The sequence below is a fragment of the Amphiura filiformis genome, chromosome 14 (assembly GCF_039555335.1).
Source record: "Amphiura filiformis chromosome 14, Afil_fr2py, whole genome shotgun sequence".
NCBI classification, from domain to species: domain Eukaryota; kingdom Metazoa; phylum Echinodermata; class Ophiuroidea; order Amphilepidida; family Amphiuridae; genus Amphiura; species Amphiura filiformis.
In genome coordinates this window covers 16,627,570-16,654,437 of record NC_092641.1, presented here as the reverse complement: position 1 = coordinate 16,654,437, position 26,868 = coordinate 16,627,570, and the positions used below count along the sequence as shown (strand labels likewise).

Below are 26,868 nucleotides of genomic sequence, written 5' to 3'. Positions count from 1 at the left end.
ATGAGACCCCTCACAAGCCAAGCACTAGTTCGGGGACTGGCAGGCCAATACGAAAGCATGGCTATATATATGCATGCACGCCACAGTGCATATGATGTAGTATTTTGTATTACCTGGGAGTGTTAGGGTTCAATCAACCTCCCTGTTCTGATCAGCACCGTTTCCTCATTCACCCGGGGATGCGGTTAGCTACACCCTAGCTACACTGGCTGTGGAGATCACTGATACATTTACCATCCATGTAAAACTATGACAGCTACCGTAAAAATTCAATAGTTAGCATATGTGCTTACTATCGAAAGCTTTTGAAACATGCAAACATGAAGAGCCCCATCAACAAAAGTCTAAAGAATTTCAAGCAAATCGTCGATACACATAGTTATATACGAACAAGTGAACCTGCAAATTTGTGTCTCAACCCCATTAGCTCAGTTGCTAAAGTACTGGACTTTGGTACAATTTCATGTTTTCAAAAGTGCTTGATAGAAAGCACATATGCTAACTATCAAGTGTTTATGGTTTAATTATGTGTAGCTGTCTTAAAAACTTTGTATTTGTCAAATAATTTCACATGTCGCTAAGCTTTACAAGCACAAATTAATAGTTTATTTTCAACACAGTACAAGCCATGCACAATTAATACATATAATATATTATATATAAATGCAACAAAAAATGTGCACATGCATGTAGTCTATCATCATATTAACTTCCTAGTTAATAATCATTAATGTATACAATATATTAATTTACATATTGCCTTTTGAGTTTAAAGGTCATTTACATAAAATGTCAATGGTTTAAGGGATGAAATCAAAGCTCTGCCGGTTCCGTCCGGTTACCATTGTTTAGAACAATTTAGCAACCGGACGGAACTGGCAGTCAACCGCCGGTCGAGTTTTGATTTAGTTTCTAAATAAACTAACCTCAGCCTGCATAATGTTATGATTGCTTTCTGTGCATCGGCTATTCTTTTTAAAATCCGCAATATCCCTGTTGAAGACTTAAGAAAACTTTTCCACAGAGGGAGTATGTATTTCAAATGGAACTGACTAGGGTGCATTATTTTGAAAACCATACTCTCTCTCTCTCTTTACCTATATTTTACACAACTGGAGCAAGTATTTCAAATGAAATTTTCCTATTTGTATACACTATTTGAAATCCATAATGTGGAAGACTTTATTTGCATCATCAACAGGGGGAGTGTGGGCTTCAAATAGAATAGCCCAACACCACACTTTTGGTATGTGCTGTATGTCTCATTCCATTAGGCATGGGTGATAAAATACATAATTTTTAGAACATTACGGGCCGATGCAGTCGATGGTTTCAAATTCTTTTGCACTTTCCATCTACTATACAGTAAAATATGTGATATAATTTTGCATTATTACTCAGCTCCTTAAATTTTGTGATAAGAACTCACTCATACATCGACACACAATAATAAGAAATTGTGACTGTAAACTTTCCTATGTAACCCGATGGTCATAATATCAATATTTTACCAGTTTTGAGTTTTAAATAAAAACTTTTTATCCATATTTGTTTATTCAAGTTTGTATCAAATTGGACATGTAGGATAATCAAAATACATCCTGATTAAGTGCCTATATTAGCTTGTTTCACTTTGAGTTTGGCAGTGACATCAGTGCCTTGTATGCATGGATTGTATAAAGCTCTGCGATATTAGGATAATACATGGGATTTGTTACTGTGACCAGCAAAATATGCAGTTACGTCACCAACATTAACAAACATGAGGTGAAACATGCTAGTTGTGGTCAGAAACGTATCGTGAGTCATCCAATTGTGGGTCACCAAGCCTGATAGCCATTTTTCAGTCATTTGCAATGGGATATTTGAAAATGTTCACTTCGATATGGAGGGGGGGGGTTTACATTATGCCACATTATGGTGTTTATCCAATAATAAACTTTTCTTCTAGCGGGACATCAACATGTAGTGCATGTGGTGAATATTTTCTCATGGTGCATTCAATTTCAGTTTGTTCACTTTGTGTTTTGTATAAATAGAGACCATTATTATCAACAAGCTAAGTGTGCTATAATATTATAATTGGCAGATGCATGTGTTAGAGTAATTAGAGAAACTCATGCATTTTGCTGGTTTAATATGACAAAAAAAAAGGAAGTCCTCATTCTGTGTCTAAGCTAGCCATCTGTCATTTTGGACAAAGAGTTTGCTTCTGGGATGAGCAAAATGGATGTCCATTATGCTACATTATATTTATAGCTGTTGTAACAGTTTTACTCAACATAGAAATAGATCAAAAAAAGCTTAATAAGGCCATAAAAAAAAATGTTGTGTTGCCCTCAAGTGGGAAAATGGGAAAGTTGGGTTGGACGGTCGGATTTCTTTTTTTCTTTTTTTTTCTTTTTTCAAACCTTCAGTTGTTTAAAAATCCCCTCAAATATTAAATAATGCTTCTTCAATTAGGAAACATTTGTCAATTTTGACTTCTGGATACCTGTTAGACATCAATTAAAGACTAGCCTTTCAATAAAATATTAATTTCAAGTGAAAAACATTGATTTTTTGAACAAATCTGTAAAAATCATCATTCAAAAAAAAAAAAAAAAAAATGCCGACCCTGATTTTTCAGGATTTAGGGTCGGGCGGTTGAGGGCAACACAATTTTTTTTTGTGCCTAATTGAAGGCCAGAATGACACATAAGAACCCCCTCGTAGGCTTTGGCAGCCTGGTTAATGCACTGAATGGTCAGCCTTGGATGAGCAAAATAATTTTATTCAAAAGATGAGTAAACTTCCAAGGTCTAGCTAAGACATTGTCCTCGAATTGAAACCTGCTTCCATGAAGACTTGTGAACTTGAAATGACTGATACTGAAAAAATTATAATTTGAATAATCTATTGGATCTTGTATGAATCATGAGTTTGTGAATGTTATCAAAGTCTTGATCATTACGATACAGATATTTATTAATACAAGTGATTCTGATTAGTGAAATGCTGAATGATTAGGAAGAATTTCTTTAAAATTGTCATTCTAATATACATACTTGACTAATTCTAATAAGTTTGTTCCTGATTTTACATCATTCTGCACTCATTTAACTATTCCATTTGAGCCTCTTCCACCCCCCCCTTCAGGAACAACTTGGAAATCCAACAGCTTTGCCGACTCCAGACCTCACAATTTTCATCCAAAAACAAAATTTACAAAACAAGGGTAAAATTGTGTAAAAGCCAACTGGATTCAACATTGTCTACTGCTTTCAGCTGATTTGAATGTAAAACACATGCAATGGGATATTCAAAGACATGACTTAATACTCACCCACTCAGAGAGTGTGAAATCCAAATGGGGTTACCTGAAAGAGTGACTCCATTTGAAATCAACACTGCCTGTGTGGGAGACTATAATGTCATGTCTTCCATAGGGGTGTATGGATTTCAACTGGAATATCCCCCATTCCACCTGAATTGACCATAGAGTCAACTGGAATTAAGGTAGCACTACCATCTTCCACAGGGGGATGGGGGGATTCAAATGGAATAGCCCTTACAAAAAAATACTGTTTTGAATGAACATTACAATAAAAGTTGAAATACCCCTTTTTAAGCACTGACAAATTGATATAAAGTGCATCATATATCATGAATAAACTCACCCTTTGTATTCGCTGTAGAAGTGAAGTAAGGCTGCCATAGCAATACATGAATACAATTTTTGACTATATCACCCTGCACTACAACACAGGACCTATGCATTGAACCATATCATGCTGATCACTCGCACCTGTAAGATTGGTATCTTTGAAAAGAGCGGTATTGTATTCAATCTATGTGATTGCAGACATACATAGGTGATGAGTGCAACCTGCTTGTAGTGCCGGGCAATATAGTCAAAAATTGTATTCATCTATTGCTATGGTAGTCAATCTGATTATGATGTCACTTTTACAGCGAATAATGCCAAAAAAATTGAATTCTTTGTCTCATTTCTATATAAACTTGACTTTTATTTTTTTTTTAAATACAAACATTTGTAAAACAGCTGTGCTGCAAGTATATTTCTAATGAATATATGAACTAGCTGATACAATAGTCTCTGCATCAAATTATCATTGATTCATAGCATTTAAGTCTTGAAATACCTGCAATAGAAGTTTAATACATTAGTAAAAATAAAAAAGACGCATACCGTAAAAACTTGATAGTTAGCATATGTGCTTACTATCGAGCACTTTTGAAAACATGAAATTATTCCTTCCTTCTTTCCCTTCCAGTTGCTAATGGGGTTGAGACACACATTTGCAGGTTTATTTGTTTGTGTATAACTATGTATGTGTATCAATGATTTCCTCAAAACCCTTTACACTTTTGTGGACAAGATCCTTCATGTTTGCATGTTTTAAAAGCGGTTGATAGTAAGCACATATGCCAACTATCCAGTTTTTGCGGTATACCACATCAGATTTACGAAAACAGGAGTGTTTTGAGACAAAGGATTCATTTTTTGGCTTAATTGTGCTGCAAGAATGCATCATGATGCAATGTAAGCTTTCTTGACTTAACCCCATGAGAACTATCTGCTGATTGGCCAAAAAGAAGTTTTCATTATCAATTGGCCCAATCAACAACATTATTAGAATAATTTCACCACGAAAAAAAAATTGGGGTGAATTATTTGCAAAGCTCCATTCTGATTGGTGATTAAAGTGAAAATGTCATGTAATTTACCAATCAGAGGTAATGTTAGATCGGCAGGTAGTGCTCTGTGGGTTAAACATTCAAAATTCCTCTTGAGAGTCAGAGACACTTGTGCACATTCCATTTGTGCAGCTTCAAATCAAGTGTTTGCATTGATGTTGCTGACTCACCAAGAAGAAAAATAGTGTAGACACTATGGTCAGAGAGGATTGAATAAAACTTCAATTCAATTATTTCAATTTTTGGAGTATAATTTCTTTTATCATTTGATATGTCTAACTAATAGAGAGAGAGAGAAGTAGTGTACATTCTGTGTGTCACAATCTCTATCATTAAATAACAAAAATATTATCATTGTGTATACATATAATATAAATTTTTATAAATTACTACATAATAACATATTCTGGAGTGCTTTTAGCTCAAATAATTTTTCTAGACATGCGAAACTGATTAGTTCCACCACAGATTATTTAAGTTAGGGAGCTATTATTATAATTGCAAATCAGGTAGTATTATTAAACATCAATTATCTTAAAATTTTCTTATTGGTCACCTTTTAGATAATGTGATGAAGGGCATAGCCAGATATCTGACAAGGATACAACTACAGTCCAACCTCTCTTATCCAGACCTCTTTTATATGGATCTCTCTGTTATCTGGCTGTGAAATCTTCACAGCCACAATTTCAGTACTTGGGACAGTCAATGCAGAATTATGTGTAATTCACTTATCCGGATTTTTCACTTATCCGGACAGTGCTTGGTCCCATCATGGCCGGATAAAAGAGGTTGGACTGTATAATACTTTTCCTTTAATTTGTCCACTTTGTTTGTACAATCCAACCTCCCATATCTGTAATTTTTAAAGCACCCAATTGTTTTTGTTTATTAAACATTTAGAAATGTTTGGCACTACAAGGCAGGTAGATGAAAACATTTAAAAAGACTCAAGTGCTTTAAAAATTATCAACAAGCACAGGCGGTGTGACTCCACTTCATCAATATTGAGAGGCTGGGATTCCTTATAACGCCTTGACTCCTGTCTAACTATTTTTTTTAAATCACTCTTATGTGACGTGATTTTGAATAGTTCAGACTGGCGTATACATCATGGCATAACAAATCGCAGCCTCTGAATTTGGTCTACAGGTCCCAGACATTGTCCATTAGAAATCTAACTCTTGTCTCTACTCTTTTGAGAAGAGCAAGAACAATTTCTCCCATGCAGGAAGCACCATGTGTGAGAGTGATGTGCACATCTCATTGGATTATTTATGCCGTTATATTTCCGAGTAACTTGGCATACCTTCACATTGTTTTTGAAATCACAGCTCTCTTTAAAAGTACAAACCAGGCTTTCTACTGCCATCTATACCAACTCATTTCAAAAAGACAGTCCTTGGAATTAATATTTAATTTTTCTGGTCAAATTGATCATAATTGCATACAAATTCCACCTATGTACACCAATACATGTATACTGCCAAGGTTACGATACCTTCACCTTCACATTACTCCAACAACAGATGTCAAACTTAAGGGTGTCTAGGGTGTGGGGACAAGGGTGATACAACCAAGAACCAATTGTTGAAGTCCATCTTACATGATAGACCCATACCCATATTGACCAACACAATCCACCCACATACATGTGCCAATGCCATGACCCTTCACCCAGACCATATAACCTTTTTTACGGACACAACACAGCACCAAGTTCATGTATTATAATCATGACAACCCTACACAGTAAATATGACCCCATTATAACCCCCTTTCATTCACAGAATTTATAAATGAATTCACTAATAAAAAGTGTATGTATGTTAGTGTCCATAAATATTAAAAACATTCTTTTGCTTTGGCCAGTCACATAATTTATCGGGTATTAATGTTCGTCTTAACTCTCTCCATGTAGGTGTCGACTGCAGACAACAAGTTTCCAATTTTGTTTAAAAAGTTTCAGAATTGCAAATTCACATGACCATATTTGGAATCAGCATGTAAAATGCATTAAAATGAGTACAAACAAGGCTAGTATTGGCTCAGTGTTTCTTATGATAGCTCTTGATATTTTGAGGAAATATCTCGAGAATTTTTATGTTGAAGCCTATATGGCAAATAACACATGAGAATGTGATTAAGTACATGTTTGTCAAATTTCATTGATCACAACACTGGGTTACACTGAAACCGTACTCAGCAAAATGAAACAGCATTTTTGGTCCCTTCACTTTTTGGATTTATCACCAAATCAATTTACAAATTACAAAATACTCCATTTCCTCTACATTCAACAACTTTGCAGATTATATAGTAGAAGACCATAATTTCTGCGATGCCTCCCGCGCTGTCTAATATCAATTTGTATCATTGTCTCATATAATAAACCCCCAAAGCCAATCAAATTATGTGTATTCTTTGCAAGCCACATCTCACTAAATAAGAATGAATTTTCAAAGGGCCAAAAAAACCCTGATTTGTTGTCCTCTTTTGAACTTCTCTGGGTAGGCGCAAGTGGATAGGAAAACTTATTTTACATTTATTTTTTTTAAGAAATCATAATCAAAACTGCATAATAAACTTACCCATGAAGTCTATTAAGATGTGATTTGAATGGGAAAATTTCACTCAATTATTTACCTTAATTTATGTTTTAAAGTGCAAACTGTTTTAAAAAACATTTAAATCATATTTTAAAAATGCAACAATTCTGAATTCTAAAATAATATTAAGTTTTATCAGCAATTTCAAAATTAGGGTAGGTATTCTTTCTTATACAGTGAAATACTTTTTATCAGTTGTCAAAATTTATTCATAACCTCCGCATATTACATCATATGTGCATTCCAATCAAATTGCTCGTTAGATAATATACACACACCAGTGTGGAGGTCATTGATATCCATCAATGACCAATGTGTGTGACACAGCAAGGAATTATGCAGTACAAGGACTTCTGTGTGTGCTCATCTTTAATACGCTGCAACACTTCACATGCTCGCAACTACCATATTTACACATGGCGTAATTTCGCACTGCTTAATTGGTAAATCCCGTTTAGCCGGTTTGATTTTTTGAAGGGTGATATTTAGATTGCGATTAAAATTGTTTATTTCAACATATTTCAGAGAATAAAATCTTAGATTTGGATGTGTGACGAGTTAAAAATGATGGTTATGAATTCGGTTAATAACTTTGCATCAGTTATATGTCAGACATTGTGAATAATCTAGATATTATGCTTTGGACCTCAGAATATCACTCTGGAGTTGCGCCCCTCGCGATATTCCTTGGTTCCAAAGGCAAAATGTTTAGATTTTTCACAATGGCTTCAAAATAACCAATGCGCAGTTATTAACCTATAGGTGTGGGTGGTGAAGGACAACCAAACAACTTTTCTTTACCCTAGGCTTATTTCTAATGGGCTATTCCAGTTGAAATCCATACACCCCTTTGTAAGATATGGCCTTAATCTTCCACACAGGGTGAATTTCATATGAGGTTACCTGAATGGGTGAATCGATATTTGATATCAATACCCCCTGTGTGGGAGATTAAGGTCATGCCTTCAATAGGGGGTGTCTGGATTTCAACTGTAATAGCTGATTTAGCATATGGTGGGTGCAGTCTATATAGGACCAACCACCACGAATGGGCTATAGTGTTGGCAGAGCATGTTTTGAGATATTGAACCTAGAGAGATATTGAAACTACAGAAAATAAAGTTTTACAAACTCTTTTTACTGATTTTTACTACCATGCAAACAAGCAACAGGAACATGTAATAATTTTTATATCAATGTAAAGCTTAAGCCATCTTAATTAAATCATGTGTCTCAAAGCTGGTGTGAAATCGAAAACCTAATGCGGAATGCGTGTGTATTAATTTTTTTTTTATGTGTCAGTGCAGGATTTTGGACTAGCATTTTGTGCCAAAAATATTCAGAATAGCAGACAAAAAAGTCACTGCTACAAACTATTATTCTTCTCTTTTATTATTTTTGTGTCCAAAGTTTGCAAAAAAAATGAAAACTTGAAATCAAATACGAATTTTGAGTTTTATTTTCGCCTTTTTGTTAAAAAACATAAAAAGAGACAAAAAATCAATTTCTTGATTTTCAAAGAGCACTACGCGCACGATTTTACTAACGCGCGCGGTAGCTTTGAGACACAGGATTTAATTAAGATGGTCTTATTTTGAGGAAAGTTGCCTGTCCAATATCGCCAAATGTGAAAATGCCTGCATTACAGCCCATTTGTGGTTGACAGTCAATGAAATATCAAAGTCAACTATTTGTTGAGAAAACTGTGTGAAATCTCTGTACATCACATATGTTACCGTCCACTCCGAATGAGCCGTAAATTCCTCCCCCGGTCAATTTTGTTTTATTTCGTGTTTAAAAAATTTGACTTCAAACGATATCCAGAAGCGGGGTTATGGTTTGTTAAACTTTGCTCCTTCAACAAAATGATAGCTTTTTACGTTTTTACATGTGTTCTTTTTCCACATTGTTGGCAATAAATATCAAACAGTCATAATTGGCGGTCATTTCAAATCATCCCCAAGTCAACGAGGTTTAAGAAAGTTCTCTCATTGTTAATTGTTGGTTATGCATACCTGTACAAAATACAATGCCTGGTAACCCACCACTTGAACAGGATTTAGCAATTTAAGCAAACAAAGACCAGAGCTATTAAAAGTTCTATAGCCATCTAAGGTAGAAGCTCATTATCCACTTCAACAATAGGATTATTGATTAGTTTTTGACTATCGAAATGAGACGGATGTCGGGCCAGCTTAAGTTACCGATGAATATGACCTTCGTACACATTTTACACCGTAACTCAGAATACAATTTAGGGAATTTACGGCTCATTTGTGCTGCCGGGTCACATATAGGACCTATACTGAAGAAGTCAAAGCTTTTACTTTAAGTTGCACATTCCACTATAAAATTAAAAAAGAAGTACCTTAATAAAAATAACTGATTGAAATTTAAAAAAAAAAGAAATATACACAGATAATGCTAACTTTACAGAAAACCTTTTTTGAGTTTGGGAGCCATTAAATAAAATAAGATACTGCGATGCTATATACCCATACATTTTTCATGCTACATTTTCTCCAACATCGAATTAGTGGCATCACAGAGACCTTTTTCACATGTTGATGTCTCTGACTATCAGAGACGCCATCGTTGAGGTTTCTGCTAAGTTCAAATTTCATCCTTTTGCCTGAATAATTTACAGATGTCATCATTGAGGTATCTGCTAAATTTTCATACTCTTTTAAAGTTGAAACTTCTGCCTTTTATTTATTTTCAGCACCTTTTCTGACTTTTATACAACAATTTACGCGCTATTAGGAGTTTTTTGCCAACATTTATTTTATCACCATGAGGTTGATTGTCATCCAAATTTGAGGTGCAAAAGATGACACTAAAAGCGCAACAGCATAATTTCTTGCAATAACCCCCAAATATATGGTTATTAAATCAAAGTTTCAATTCTTTGTTAGAAATTATGCAAATTGTAACAATGAAATATCAGGATTGAACTGAGTACCTGGGTTTTTTATTGTCCCCTTTCACTTACATCTGTATGCAGACATTGAATCACTCATGCACTTTGGTCCTTCAGATTACTGAAACTCAGGTTAGCTGACCTCATGTTTCCTCACCTTGGATCACACTGTCTCAGGTGTACTGGTCTTATAAGACTATTGTAATGGTAGAAATGGACTATTCCAGTTGAAATACATACACCCCCTAGAAAAGACATAACTTTAATCTTCCACACAGGAGTGTGAATTTCTGAATAATATTGGTGACTACATGTGAAATTTGCACCCCCCGTGTGGAAGATTAAGGACATGTCTTCCATAGAGGGTGTATGGATTTCAACTAGAATAGCCTAATTCATTCCCTTATGGCCATCTACCTGGGGCTGGTGTGACCTCTTTGAATGCAAGATATTGGTGATCCATAAAAAGGCAAGTTTGCATCAGGTCAGTAACCTGAAGCAAGAAATTATACAAGCATTCCCTTGTCTGCACCTGTATACGCAGAATTGGATGCATTCAGCAGCAATTTCCATGGCAAAGCACCCGATGTATACAACTATCCCATCAGGTGTGGAGCCCCTCACTTGGGCACGTGCAGTTTATCTGGCAAGTGTAAATATATCGTAGCACTACTAACTTGAGGATGGTTGTGAATCAATACATTTGACTATATGCTGCTTGATAAGCTTTGTGGCTTCGCTAGCCTCTGGAATATACAGTCTGTCCACTGCGTATATCGTTGTTTCTTGGTCGTTGAAGCGACCGTAGCGAAACGTGATGAGTTCTGAGCACCTCTTCTTGGAGGTGATACGGACGACGTCGACGAGAGCTCGTCTGGCGATGATATAGGAGAATCCTTTTCTGTCAGCGATGTCTCGCAGGATGTACATGTGACTAGATGTGATGAATAAATTGCTGCAAAAGCAGAGAAAGACAGAATCATATAAATATCATAAAATCAAGGAGTGAAGTTTTGGTTCCTTAAAACGTAACACTCCAAATGGGAACTAGAATTTTGCGGTTCGTAATTAAGGTGGCCCCCACACAAAGGTGCGTAAATAACAAAGGTTTGTAAATACAAATTATATATATATGCATATAACATGCCACAAAACTATACAGCACATCACGCCACCATATCCTATCACCATACCAAGTTTGAAGCTGATCTTTTATTGCGTTTAAGCTGCAGAGTCAATTATTGGTTTTGCTACAAGCATACCCTACCCTAGCCAAGTTACCAAGAGGAAGATTCAGGAGGAAACCAGCAAAATCAGGCCATGCTGTTTGAGGCGAGCGATCGCTCTCGCTCGCCACCGCTCGCCCAAATTCAATTTCTAGCGAGCGATTTTAAACTCGCCAAAGACACTAAATATCGCTCGCTGCAAATCGCCCAAAATTTAATCCAATATCCATTTACATGCAAGTTTCAGCACTTCAGTGTATCCTGTATCCGATCTACCGTAATAAGTTAGCCTTAAACCCTGGATATGAAAGAAAGGTTGTGAAGCTTTGTGAACAGTGTGTAATATTGTTTCATATTAGTATATGAATAATTTTTCAGACCTAGCGAGTGATTCGATTAAAATGTAGCTCGACCACTCGCCTAGAATCATGCTAGCGAGTGATTGACCACTCGCCTTTAAAATCTAGACGGCAAGGCCTGCAAAATGCTAAGTGGTACCGTCTATTTTTATTGTTAAATGACCTCAAAGATTGAACTAACAATTTGTTTTAGTGCACCAAAAGAAAACTCACTTGGGATGATGTACTTTATGGTAAGATGAGGGCAGGGGCGACGCTAGAGGGGATATGGGGTCTGACACCCTCCCCAATACCGAATTTTGTCGGCAAAAATTTACTGTTGTCGTCAAAACCATATAAATGTCGGCAAATTTATAGTCAAAGCTATGCGATTCATATAAAAGATTAATGTGTTACAAAATTGTGGTGTTGTTACGTAATAGACCTATTGCGAATGTTATAATGTTATTCATTAAAAAAATTTAGTCGACAAAAAAAATCCAAACCCCCCCCTCACTTTTTAGATTCTTGAGCACCGTCCTGGCTTTAAAAATTTGGATCTACAATTAACAAAATATTTCCGTTGGCAACACATGTTGTACACACCCCCCCCAATCATATTGGTCTAGCGACGCCCCTGGATGAGGGTGAATTTCATGTATTACCTTGGGTATGTGTGTCCACTCTCCTTCACTTCTTGACATTCATAAACTGATAATACATCAGGCTTTTTCTTCCATGTCTGTGTGTTTACTATCTCCTTCCTCTCTTCATCTGATGATACTGCGCTACCTATGCTATCTGGAATTATCACAATAGAAACCACATTGGGGGATTAGATGATGATTGTCATTCTAAGCCTGTGATTTTTAGGTAATTTTGTGCCCGGGTACTCTATGTAATCTATGAGCGGGTGCCCAGAACCAGGGGTACAAGTATCACTAGGGATCAAGTCAAAGTTTCTAAATGGTCTCCAAACAGTTGTATGTAGCAATGATCTTTATTGAAAATATATACATACAAAATATTTAATGTAAACAAGTTAAACAACAGCTTTGTTTTACATTTAACTCTGGTCTCTTGTAATTGGATTTTGTGCCTATAGGAACCACAAAAGGACCAAGTTTTATCAACTCATGGGGTCATTTCACTTTTTTAGGCAAACTTTTCACACAAACTGGGTCAGGAACTGTAAGGTCAAGGCTTGTTAATATAATTATGCGCCCTCTGTGGTAGACTTTTCTTAAATCATCCATGGGGGAGTGTGAATTTAAGATGAAATAGCCCACTGGTCCCAGCTACGATACACCCAATAGGATGATCCTTCACTGGGAAACTCTTCTTGACCTCAACTCAAGATCCATTTCAATTTGCTAAAACCATTTTCTGAACACTGTTACATTTGATTGACCTTTTTGGTAAATCCCATAAGCCTTTGCGGTAGACCTGAGATGTCGCCACGCCAATGTGCACATCGTTTAGCGAACATCGTTACTGCGCATTGCAAGTGGACGTGACGTCAAAAGGCAACATCTCGGGTCTACCAGTAAAGGCTTATGGGATTTAGAGAAAAGGTGAATTGACTCACCTCCTTCGTCATCTTCGTCTCCAATAGAGAAAACGCTACCCGTGGCATTACCACGGTAACGCTTACCCGTATCTGTACTACTAACATGACTGCACAAGAAAACAAAGACACAACATGATTTTCAAATTAGTATCAACATCTGCTGAAGAGATGTTTTAATACAATGAAAGTGTGCTTGAGAAATGACCATTGCATTGGATTACATACTGTTTATTTTCACGCATTCATGGTCCAAGCTGTTGTCGCAAATACAACACATGAGTATGTTCTTTCCATGTGCAGGTCTTTGTCAATTTAAAAAAAAGTGCAAAAATTAATCATGCAAAAGTGTCCACTTATGCAGTATAAGATTGTTATCAACTAATGTTAGGTTGCTGACCAAAAATATTTTCATTTCACACTGATACTTTGATTAAAATTAATTAAAATGCTCTAGGAGGTGAATTAATGTGAACTAATTAACTTTGTTACAAAATTCTTGGAAATGTAATGCTTACTGGCGCTATATATCAGCTCTTTGCATCACAGTCTCAAAATGAGGTTCTACCAGAGGAGAGAGAAAACAGGCTGTACAACCAGTCAAAGTCTCCGCATCACCCGATAATGAGGGCCGATTGTTCCATGAAATGCGACAGGCGAGACTGCTACGCAATTTCCGCGTATTTTCGCGGTCTATCGCGTAATCGCGAAAGCATACAACACTCTATGGCATATACGCAAAGGCACGCAGCGCTGGCCTGATTGCTAGACACGGCACGATCGAACAATCGGCCCTGTACATTGTACAATACACAGGGACTTTGACTGTTGATACATGGTCTGTAGTAGTCTGTGGGTTCTACTTACCAAAGTGTGTGTTGTGTCATATAATTACAGTGTACACTTTCTAAAGCCTTCTAGCACATTACAAGACAAGTCAAAAAATTAAAATGCACTTTTTGAGGGAGAACCTCATTTTGGGATCAAGATGACGGATCCAAGAAAAAAGTGCCCATTAAAACAAGACTATGGCGACATAATCTATACATCATCTCACCTTTCATCTGGCATATTTTCATTTTTGATAAATTGTATGACGGAATCTTTGACTGTGGCTGATTTTGATTTCAGTGTAGTAGTGAGTCGTCCTACCAACGCCGCTCCCTTGTCTGATAATTTGTGAGGTGAATCGCCAATCTGCTAGTCGGATAAGAACAAGAACAAAAGAGGATGATAAATTATGATCAAAGAATTTGCAAGTAGAAGAATATATCGGTTCTTCAACCATATATAAACCAGTGCCCCAAAAAGCCAGTGGGACCACCAAAGGGGAATTGGGACACTTTCATACAATCTTAACCCTCCCCAAATACCGTCAAAATAATAAACTCGAGAAAAGTACCACTTTTAAGGCCAAAATGCCAAATTTTAGGCAAATTTTTGGATTTCCCCCCAGAAAATTATCCTGGTATCGCCACTGTCAATAGCCCTACCTTAAATGTAAGCAACTTCAAATATGTGGGAAAGCTTTTTGTATTTCCTTGCTATAAGGGGGGGGGGGGGCATGAATAAGAATGGTGTTCTTGCATGTAATGAATTTTGTTTTTGTATGTTGCAGTTGATCAAATTTGTGAAAAGCACTCGGAGGCTCTCGTGTTTAGCTCTATATAAAATCCCTCATTATCATTATTTTCTCAATAAGTATCAATATGTGGGTAATATATCAAAACCAAAAGCTTCTCAGACTCAATAATATATAAATAACATGCCCTTAGCCGGGAAAAAATCACGAGCTCCAACCTTGGACGCACAGATTCCGCACCACCGTTTATTGCTTAATTGGATGCTTTTGGACATTTTGACCATCCTGTTTTTTCTCCATGGTTCTTCCTTCAGCTTAACTCTCTTTCAACAATGATATTCTTATTGCAACAAGGGCCTAGCAGTGTTTGCCATAAATTCCATATTTACCTAATTAATGCACCATATCATTACAAGTTTGGCATACTGCCGAATATCTATTTGTCTCTGTTAAGTTCATGTTATGCATAGAATCTCCAAAATTAGCAAATAGGGCATCAATTGGCACAGCACTGTGTTAAGGTGGTACTACACCCCTTGATAAATTTTGTGACTAATTTTGCATTTTTCTCAAAAAATAACTAAACACTTGTAACAAAAGTTATGTATATTATAGGGGCAAGGAATCCAATTACTTGAAATTTCAGTATAAATTCCTATCAAACAGTTTTGTTACCAGTGTTTTATTATTTTTTGAGAAAAATGCAAAATTAGTCACAAATTTATCGAGGTGTAGTACCACCTTAACTTACCTTGTATGACGCCCTCTTTTGCTTATTTATCACGCTGAATCGCTTTTAAATAATTAATATGCTGCCCTCTGGCTCTTTACCAGAGATTCCCTGTTTGCATAACATAACATGAATTTAACAAAGACATGATTCGCTATTTGGCTGTCTAAAAAACTCTTAATATATTACATGAGTTTTTGTAAATACTTGAAATCTAACTTACTCCGCTATCGTCAGAATTTGCTGGTTCTGTTTGTGATACGATGCAGGATTTGAGAGCAGGGTCTGACACTCCTGAGGCGGCTTCCTTTTCTAATAACTTTAATAATGCTGAAATTAAAAACATGTGTACTTCAAAATAATTCAAGATTTGACAATTTTACAAAATTAGACAAGATTTCAGAAAAAACAGCCCTAACACAAGAGATTAAGATCAGGTTTTACTGTTAAGATTAGGATTTGGGTTAGGTTCATAGGTTAGGATTAGGGTTCTGTACATCAATGACAGAGAAGTGTCTATGGCAAAAGAACTACGCAAGAGGAATGGAATATCTATATGCATACACACATGCAGGTGCATGGATCAACACCCTTTTCTCATCAAGTGCACACCACATGGAAGGATTCTTGGCTTAATCCTACTTATGTTCTGGATCAGGAATTTCAGTAAAAGCAAATCTCAGATTGATGATATTTCATGACTTTTGTACTCACCTGTATATCCTCCAGCTGCTATGCTTACGTATTGTATCTTTTTCTGAAAATTAAACAAAGTCAAATGACTGCATTAAATTTTCAGCTGCAATATTTTCAAGTAGTGATCATTATTTTTTTTGATGCAAAAACATGATAATATGATATATACTGCAACACCTCTTCCAGATTCAAGTTCCAGATTTTTTTTCTTTTGGTCCCATTTCTGCAATACTTGCATCTGTGCATCTACTGTAGAAGTGGTTATTTTGAACACTTTTTGTGTGTGTTTATGTTTCACCATTTGAGTTTCCTTTCATGGACGTACACATTGAATCAACCTATTTGTGCGTTGTTAAATTTGCGGTTAGATGCCGATTCGTGATAAACAAAATTTAAAAAACCCTCCCAAAAATAACCATGTTCACAGTATTTACCTGCAAGAAATTAGCCACTATCATATGTAAATATTGGTCCTCTTCCTCTCTGCCACTGCCCATAAAGCATAGATGCTCCCCTGCTGCTTGTGACTCTGCTTCTATGGCCTGCCTTTGAGCCTCTAATAAGGCCTTCACTGCACTCGCAAATTCTGTTGGCTGTTGCAACATCTGTGATATTAAATGAGGGATAAATAAGGTATACTGTCACTTTAAAGCTTCCTGTTGGTTTCCTACCATTTTGATTTCAATAAAATGCAAGAACCATTTATGTGAATCGTATTTGCTCAATTACTTCTTACATGTTGTCTCTGAAAAAGTCCATGATTTGTTGTTCATTCTGATTTTAATCCAGTTTATATGTAAGCTAACCAAGTTACTATCAGTTTTATTTTGGTTATGTTCTGTTATTCATCATTTAACCTATGCACTATCCACATCTAATCCAGTTTATTACATTTACAGGCATTTATGGCGCCATGCAAGATACCATGGCGCTATACACAAAAAGTCAAATAACAAGAGAACAGTTCAAGAAAACAAACAAGTCTTTAATATGTCCACGGGTAGTGAATTCCATGCCGTAGCAGCTGCAATGTGAACTTTGTTTTCGCCACTGATTCTGTGGCTGTGTCTTGGAATAGCGAGCCGGTTACTGTCAGACAACAATCACAAGGTACGAGGAGGACCATAAACGGTATAAAGTGTACTTACCAGGTTAGCACTAAGGGGAAATGCTGACCTGCTACCACGAAATCAGCGTAAAGTTGCAAGGTGTTAGTCACTCAAAACGCACTGGCTACTGCGTTGGTGTTCACTCTCCTGTTAATGCCACTAAGTATGTCTGTATGTCCTTTGTGAATGGGGGCACAATGGGCCATTCACAATATACTACTGGCTTGTACAGGTGGCGGCAAACAAAGAACATCAACTTAGTCAGACCAAATATCTCGAAACTGCGAACTCAATAAAATGAGCATAAAGTTGTGTTGACTTTACGCTGATTTCGTGATAGCAGGTCACATATTATTTTAATTAGTTCTGGTATTCAATCAACCCAGTTAATGCATGTACTAACTAACTAATCTAATCCAGTTTATGTGTGTACTTACCAGGTTAGCATCCAGGTGAAATGCCGTTGCAAGATGACTTCTATTATACTGCTCAGCTGGACGACAGTCAACTACAAAGTATGTCACATTTTCACCCTGTCACCATGAAAAAGATAACACACAATATCATTTGAAAATCCAAAACAAATGATACGACAAAAGAGAGGTTGATTCAATTTTGCAGTGTTGTGGGGACAAGTGTCTAGCACACCGTATTTATTTTTTGACATGAGTAGAATATGCCGGATTTGGCCATTCCAGTTGAAATCCATACACTCCCTCTGGAAGACATGATCTTAATCTTCTGCACAGAGAGTGTGAATGTCAAATTGGGTTACCAGAATTAGCAACACCATTTGAAATCTACACCCCTGTGTGGGAGATTAAGGTCATATCTTCCATAGGGGAACTGGAATGGCACATTATGGACTCTTTTAAAGATTACCATAAAAAGTGAGGCTTGTGACAATGCATATATCAGAAGCTGTGTCTTTCAGTTTTAAGATATGCCCTCTTTGGGGCACTGGGGTCACTTCTTTACCTCCCTTTCCCTCCTAAAATAAACCACATTTACCTGTCCATGTTGAATTGCTTGTAATAACTCTGACGGATTAACTTGAAGACATAGCGACGCTGACAGCAATGCATCTGAAGCGGTATCTTTACTTGCTGTGATACTTCCACTATATAAGGACTGGTAATCCTGTAACAACATTATATATAAAATATTAAGAGACCTTAAAAGATATTTCCACAAAGTAGTAACTGCACAGCACATCATTCGCTCACCTGGTTGACTTCTGTTGGACAGTTACACTGGCTCTCCAGATGCATCTGACCTGTTTGAGTCCTTATCACGCTTCGTTCTTTTTCAGTGGTTTCAACATTCTAACGGATGTCTTCACTGGCTGTCCCATATTTCTTTTGCCATGACTGGGTTTCCACACCGCTACATCTGATACTACCTGACACCCTATACTTCTTAAACTAAACAATGACATGCATATTGTAGCTGCCTTCTCCTGATTTTACACATTAACGGAAGGATACCCAATCCAATTTCTCCCCAAATATCCAAGTAAACCGTTGTTACATAGGGCTATTCCCTTTAGTCCACTCTCCCCTGAAAATATCTTCCACAAGGGGAGTATGGCCTTTAAAATGAAATGACCACATTAGGCAGATTCATTAGAATTTCTTACACCCCTGAGGAAGATTCAACCTGAATATTCCACATACGGAGAGTTTAGTTTCAAATACGGTTGGTCAATGTGTTCATAATCTTCCAAAGGGGCACTGGGGTAGTTTGGACCTGAAATGAATTAGCCCATTCTGTGGAAAGGTTTTCAATTGTAACCTGTTTTTTTTGTATGCACACGCTATGCTGTTACCTACCCTTCTAAATGACTGTGGTGTCTTTGAGGCATAGTACTGGGCCAACGAGAAGAAATCTTCAACATCATCGTCTTCTAGTTGATTTGGAAAAGTTGCTAAATTTTCTATGATGATTTCCTTGCTTTCACCAGTTAATGTTAAAATATGCTCCCTGTAAAATAGAACAAATAGTAATGGTGAATCAAACAAATGAAATAACTAATATCCCAATGTGTCAACATAAATTTATAAATAAATTATAATAAAAGTAAAAGTCAAACAAAAGAAGTCCAGTAAACAAAGAAGTGTCAAAAATCCTCAGTCCGCAGTGATGCATAGTAGTTTTACAAATTTTCTGCTATTTATTTCCCCGAATGAGTAGTATAATATTGCATGCATGACGATCAAATTTTGTATTTTTTATACAAGCATATTTATAAGTTGACCTCAAATGACCTTTGATCTCAGTACATGATCTTGAACACCAACCAATAGATGAGGGTTCCCATAGTGCAGCTATGACCCAAGTTTGATATAAAATTGGATCGATTGAGCCCATATTTATTGGTCGAGCTATGAGTTTTAAAATATTGGACGAGACATAGTCGAGTCCAATATTTTAAAACTCATAGCGAGACCAATAAATATTGGGCTGAAAAGTATCCATTTGATCATTATTATGTGTTGGATCCAATATTTTCACACACTTGGATTCATCAAAACATAATAATGGTTGCAATAGGATTTGAACTGTTCATATGAGACCAAAAAGCCTTAGGGATGAAATCAAAACTCAACCCGCGGTTGACCCGCGGTTCCGCCCGGTTGCTATTGTTCTAAACAAAGGCAAGCGGACGGAACCGCCAGTAAACCGCCGGTTGAGTTTTGATTTCATCCCTTACAGAATTGTTGATGGATGATGCTATAAGGTCTTTTCCTTCGGATGAACTAATAAAAAAGGGTGCCTAAGAACAGTGGTGGGGTAAAATAAAAAGGATAGGGGGTCTGACCCCACTGCCAACTATGTTTTACCATATCAGGGCTAAACACTATGTGTTGTACTTACTTTGCATTGACTAATATAACTAGTCCTAGAAAGTAGACCAAGAATGGGTCACCATGTAGGAAATACAGACTCCACATGGCTTGTAACACCGGTAGTGTGCAGTTACTGGAAAACATCCCACGGCACTGAAGGAACAAAGAAATAAAATCATGTTACTGTTATGTGTTCAAGTACATGAAGATTTCAGATTGATATTTGTATTATATTTCAATTTGAGATACAGGCAAATATAACTAAATAATTATAAATAAAGTTTGAAAATAATTTGCCCAATGCTTTAGTTTCAGGTTATATTTATTTAGCTTTAGTTGATTATTTCAAAATGTGATCATGTTTTGAAAATGTTGTGAAATAAAAGTCTTACTTAATTCAAAATCAGATCCATAATGTTGGGCACTAGTCAGCTGTAGTACAGAATGGTCGACTGCAGATCCGTATAACGCTTTTTCAATGGGAAATGAACTTTGCTGCTTGGATGATGTCACAATGAGGTTATTCCGTATTGAAAAGTGTGTTCAGACGGATCTGCACTCGACCGGCCTCAGCAAATTGAAATGGGTCACATCACTAAATCTCATTCAGGATCAGCCTATCTGTAAAGTTTGAGATCAGGGATCGGCAGTAACAACTTTGGGCTGGATTGACTAACACTACTGAAAACAAGTGAATAAAATGCAGCAATTTGTTACTCACCCAAATATGAATATAACTATCAGGGAATATTTTCTTAGTATCTAGGAAGTTGCACATTTCCGGCTCATGGTACATCAATAAAAATCTGAACAAATGGTAAACCTTGCTATCTTTAGCTAAGTCCCTGTAAAGGAAGAAATAATTATATAAAAGGGTAAATAATAAGCATGAAAACAGTAATTATAAATAAATAAAGATAATACCTTGATGACAGAAATTATAATTATAGTACAAAAATGTAATAATAATGATGATATAAATTACTATCAATCTTCTAGTTCTTTACATAATAATACGGAATGACCACCTGGATGTTTACCCTTATTCTCGGAGGTATAGGTTCCATACCCTGCTAACTTAGTGGGTAGGCGTACCTTGGTCCAAGCTAGAGCAAGTTTGCATTTGTTAGGGGATGACTACCCTGAGGCCCTTTCCCAGGGGTCCTCTCTCATACTTTCCATACATTGCCGTTGTCACTCTGGGTTTTTTTTTCACACTTATTTGACTCCCAATTCCAAACAAAGGCAAAAAAGGTGCCCAATTGCAAATTTCAACTGTGTTATTTTCAATGTTGCAACTTTTCTGATTTTATGCCCAATTTGGTGATTTTTCAAAATGTGCAGAACTTTATTTTAGGTGATACTTGTAGGCCTAACGAGATATGAACATACATGTAAGAACAAGCAAGTCCAACCACAATGGAACATACATGTATTGTACAAGAATACACAATCAGAATATAAAAGATTCACCTAATTATGTACATTAATTATACTTAGATCCTTTGCCTGATGGTAAATTTCACATACAAATATAGTGCCCTGCTCTGAAAATCCCAACAAGAATTAAAGGTCTGTGCCCTTATTTCCTGGTGGGATTTTAACAGGAGGGCACTTTAAGTCTGTGCCAAAAATTCCAGTTATGTCAAAGCCCATTACATATGCAATTAGGTAAATCTTTACCATACACCCCTCTTGGTTTAAGCAACAGGACAAATATCCAACTTACCTAGGAATGTATTTAGTCATTACGGCATAAAAACAGTTGTAGAGATCAGCTCTTTCGAGACGAAGCGCCACCAGAGGGCCAAGGATGTCCAACCAACCATTGTTGCTTTCGTACTTGATATTCTTGGATTTGCAGTAGAATGTCAACACTGATTCTAACTCACTAACTAGTGATAACTTCTCCTCCTCTGAGTTGTCCAAATTATCTGGAAATTATTTTATATATTTTTGAATAAGTTAATGTTAGTTTAAACTGTTTATAACTTAGTTCTTTTTGTACAATTCCAAGAAAGATGTTCAGGTGTTAGACACACATTTGTGGTGATGTTTCACCACTTCACAAATGGTTTCATCAGTCTGGCAACCCATCACATCTGACTGCTTCCTTTTATAGAGTATAATTCAATAAACCTACCAGAATGGTATAACAACTGAAATGACAGCCATGTTGGAGTGCATTTCTAAGATAGGCTAGATAGCTTAAGGTGACAGAGGGACAGGCCTCTAGATCGATTCCACAACCATTCATACCTGTCACCTGTTTTATTGTAAAAATCATGCCAAGTGTCCCGTGGTACCTTATGGAGGACAGAATTTTATTTAAATGAGGAGGACTCAGTCATGAGTGATGTCATATTGAATACCCTCATTAGTAACTGCCGTAGATGGCATGATGGAGTAGGGTAAAGATATTATTGAGTGATTAGACCTCCTTGTCCTTTGCAAATCATCTGTCACAGACATTCACAAGTCAGCTATCACCGATCATGTTGTCTCTGCCAATCATACCATCAATTGCGAGGACTCAAAAAAGTTATCAAGAACTGACAAGACTACTAGGTGGCTGAAAGAAGCCACCTGGATCTGTCAAAAAAGAAAACAATATTCTAAACAAGGATGAGGCCCAAGAGGGGTTCAATCTTTGACCAATTCCTGTTTCTTAAAAAGGAAGCCGTCAGATGTGATCAGGTTGACAGTATCATGAACCATGGTTTCCCTTCCAGCATAATTTTTGAATAGCAAAACTGCTACCCACTATTTGACAACCGATCAATCAATCATTCAATCGATTGATTAACCAATCAATCAATCAACAAACCAATCAATACTCACCAATAAAATCTTTGCAGTCATTACGCAATTGCTCCTGCTCATCCAAATCAAATATGCCATCAAATGAAGATAAGGCGTCCCCTTTGCCAGACACATTTAAACAAATCTGTGACAGGAAATGTCAAACACCCATTATAAAGCCATATTGTAATGTTTCCATAAGAAATAGAATTGTATTTTGTTTGAACAAAATACTACTTTCACAGTCAGGTATTAAAGTCCCCTTTTAATTTTGACCCAAATACACAAGGCCAAATAAAAAATTAAATTCCAGTGCACATGTTGCCAATGCGTGTTATTATTATGTCAATTGTGACCAAGGTAGGACCTTTTGACTCATCTAGTCATAACACATCAAAAGGACCAACCTCAGTTACGATCAATAAAACTTCTCGATTAATATTTCAATCGTAAATGTATTCCATAAATACCCTGCAAAAATCGAGGCTTTAGGAGGTGTAGTTGCACAACAAAATCTGAGATTTTGAATATTTTCATACAATTCCAGTCACAAAATTCAAAGACTTGGCACAAGTCTAAGCACTCAGAATCTTGAATACATGTAGGCCTATAGCATAGCAATATAACTTCTAAACTATCATAAGGAAATGATGCAAGGAATCCAAGTTACATGTAAGATTCCTGCAAAAATGAGCAGTTTTTGAGAAAATCATGAAAAATTATAATTTTACTGCCTAATATTAGGCGGCTTTAGGCCAGCTATAATAGCTGGCCTGTATTTTCTGCCATCTACCAAATTCTGCAATTTCTCATATTTTGCCAGGTATGACAGATGTTTTGCAAAGAGTGCAAATCATTGTCCCAACCCAGCACACACGCCCTCACACACAAATCACATACAAAAAAATCCTCACCTTCCATGCTGTTGGTCTATACTGTCCTGGTATTTGTCGACTTTTGCAAATATTTCTTAAAGTTCCATAATCACAGCTCTCTAACAAAGCAGACTCAAGCTCAGCATGCCTACAGGTAATGCACAAGAAGAAGACAACTACTTTGGTGAACAAACCCAACTTATTACAAGTTACCCCAGCTCACACACTGTACATATGAAGCTGCTGTTACACTAGGCCTGGCATTTTCGGGTAATTAATGATTATTAATGATTTCAAAATGCATTCAAATTCAATGCATTTTGAAATCATTAATAGACTATGACATGAATACAAATGATCAATTTTCATATTAAAAATACAAAATATCTTGCAATTTTTTTTTTTTTTAGGTCAACCATGAATGATCCTAGCATTTAGGTCTAGGTCTAGGGACACTACAAAACCGAAAAAATAAAAAACATTTTTTTTTTTTTTTTTTATTTGGTACCGGGTAGGGTATTTCCTACCCGGTAATGTAATCAATAATCTCGGCGGTACCGCTACCCGCCTCGAATGCCAGCCTTATGTTACACATTGCTTTAAAATTGTAATGTTCAACATAAGGCCTAAAAAAACTAATGTTTGGTTTCCGGTATCCCGCCCGACCGTGTAAAACCCTGCCGACTCAAGTAATTTTATCCAATTTTTGAAAAAAAAATTATTATTTTTTTTTTACGTTATTTATTTTTTTCGATTTTGTAGTGTCCCTGGACCTATTAACCTAAGTGCTAGGATCATTCATGGTTGACCTAAAAAAAAAATTTGAATTTTGCACAGTGTTTTGTGTTTTTAATATGAAAATTGATACTCTATTAATGATATCAAAATGCATTGAATTTAAATGCATTTTGATATCATTAGTAGAGTATGACATGAAAACAAAGTATCAATTTTCATATTAAAAACACAAAACACCCTGCAAAATTCAAAAAGGTCAACCATGAATGATCCTAGCATTTAGGTCTAGGTCTAGGGACACTACAAAACCAAACAAATAAAAACATTTTTTTTTTTTTGAATTTGGTGCCGGGTAGGGTATTTCCTACCGGGTAATGTAATCTCGGCGGTACCCGCTACCCGCCGAATGCCAGCCTTATGTTACACATTGCTTTAAAATTGTAATGTTCAACATAAGGCCTAAAAAAAACTAATGTTTGGTTTCGGTATCCCGCCTCGACCGTGTAAAACCCTGCCGACTCAAGTAATTTTATCCAATTTTTGAAAAAATTTTTTTTTTTTTTTTTTTACGTTATTTATTTTTTTTCGATTTTGTAGTGTCCCTGGACCTATTAACCTAAGTGCTAGGATCATTCATGGTTGACCTAAAAAAAAAATTTGAATTTTGCACAGTGTTTTGTGTTTTTAATATGAAAATTGATACTCTATTAATGATATCAAAATGCATTGAATTTAAATGCATTTTGATATCATTAGTAGAGTATGACATGAAAACAAAGTATCAATTTTCATATTAAAAACACAAAACACCCTGCAAAATTCAAAAGGTCAACCATGAATGATCCTAGCATTTAGGTCTAGGTCCAGGGACACTACAAAACTGAAAAATTATTTATTTATTTTTTTTTTTTAATTTCGGTGCGCTGGGTGCGGGGTATTTCCTGCCCGGTAAATGTAATCTCGGGCAGGTACCCCCAAGCCCGCCCGAAAAATTTTTTTTCCTACCTTCCGTCCCAGTTTTTTCAGCAATGTGACCGGAAACCAAATTTGTTAGGCCTAATCTATGGGCACATTTTTTTTTTTTTTTTCTTTCTACAGTGTGGGGGTTTGGAAATCGGCAAAAAGGGTCCCAGGGATTAAAACTTTGCTGTATGTATGGTGGATTCTAAAAAGCATGGGATCAATATATGAAGTGTGTGGGTAAAGCTACCAATTGGAAATTTTTTTTATAATAAATGAATTTGATCTCTTAAACATTCATATTTTATTTGTAAATTTTGAATGAAAATTGCGGAAATTAATTTGCTGACGTTTTCAACTCGTAAACGTCACCCATAGTAGAATCAACGAGCCATGAATTTTATGAATGGCGATGATTTAATAGTCAGTCTCTACACACAGCTGCTTTGGCCCACTCGCTCCACACTAGAAGTGGAGCGAGTGGAACCACAGCGGCCGTTTAGAGACTGATGTATACATCTGAATCGATTCAGGATGTCAGTCATGTGCAGAAGTTCATATGTGTTGTTGTCGTCCGAACAAAATGAAATTGATGATAAAAATGGCTTCGAAAAAAGCGACGCACAGTTCGTTCAGGGACCTCTTGGGGTGAGTAAATGTGCCAATATAATGTTGCAAATGTTTCAGATTCATGAAGAAGATGAGGATAGATTGCATCAATTTGGACTCTGAAATTTGGATAATTGCGGGTGCAGATCGTGAGAACCCGGTACCGGTAGTGACTATGAATTGCTGTAGCGACAAGCTTCCAAATTTGACTACTCCCAGCGGTGCCGCTTTGACGTATGAGAACATGAGAGCATGATAAAGTGTAAGGCCGCTCAGCGGCAAGCAGCAGAAAGTATGAAACTATAACTACATGTATCATCATATCGTGTCGTCGTGGATCATTACAGGTAAAATATTTAATTCTCGATCATGAGAGCCAACTTGGGTCAAGAACAAGTATTTGGGTCAAGCGTACTATCCAAAGATCGGCGCTTGCGGCGCAAAACTACACGCCCGGGCCCTGGGCAGTGTTCGAAATACCACATGCATACATGCACAGTTACTCGAGAACTCTAGCTTCGAATTTGCACAGGATAGTTACGCATTCGAAGCTAGAG

At 36.5% G+C, this 26,868-nt stretch overlaps 1 protein-coding gene across 2 annotated transcripts in view; it reads right to left on the bottom strand.

Annotated features, from left to right (window-relative positions):
* Positions 1 to 583: 583 nt before the first annotated feature.
* Positions 584 to 26,868, bottom strand: part of LOC140169775 (TBC1 domain family member 23-like) — a 29,999-nt gene continuing 3,714 nt past the window's right edge. Inside the window, exons 2-16 of one of the 2 annotated variants that reach the window (XM_072193079.1) lie at positions 24,044 to 24,152; positions 23,169 to 23,274; positions 22,057 to 22,261; positions 21,049 to 21,172; positions 20,356 to 20,480; positions 19,311 to 19,461; positions 18,490 to 18,618; positions 17,916 to 18,011; positions 16,804 to 16,974; positions 16,388 to 16,430; positions 15,897 to 16,003; positions 14,419 to 14,561; positions 13,383 to 13,471; positions 12,460 to 12,595; positions 584 to 11,185 (exon numbers count right to left, since the gene is read on the bottom strand). In XM_072193079.1, coding sequence (XP_072049180.1) covers positions 10,903 to 11,185; positions 12,460 to 12,595; positions 13,383 to 13,471; positions 14,419 to 14,561; positions 15,897 to 16,003; positions 16,388 to 16,430; positions 16,804 to 16,974; positions 17,916 to 18,011; positions 18,490 to 18,618; positions 19,311 to 19,461; positions 20,356 to 20,480; positions 21,049 to 21,172; positions 22,057 to 22,261; positions 23,169 to 23,274; positions 24,044 to 24,152 — 2,017 coding nt within the window. In that variant the 3' untranslated portion in view covers positions 584 to 10,902. The remainder of the gene's footprint in view (positions 11,186 to 12,459; positions 12,596 to 13,382; positions 13,472 to 14,418; positions 14,562 to 15,896; positions 16,004 to 16,387; positions 16,431 to 16,803; positions 16,975 to 17,915; positions 18,012 to 18,489; positions 18,619 to 19,310; positions 19,462 to 20,355; positions 20,481 to 21,048; positions 21,173 to 22,056; positions 22,262 to 23,168; positions 23,275 to 24,043; positions 24,153 to 26,868) is intronic. The other variant, XM_072193080.1, reaches the window with a different exon arrangement.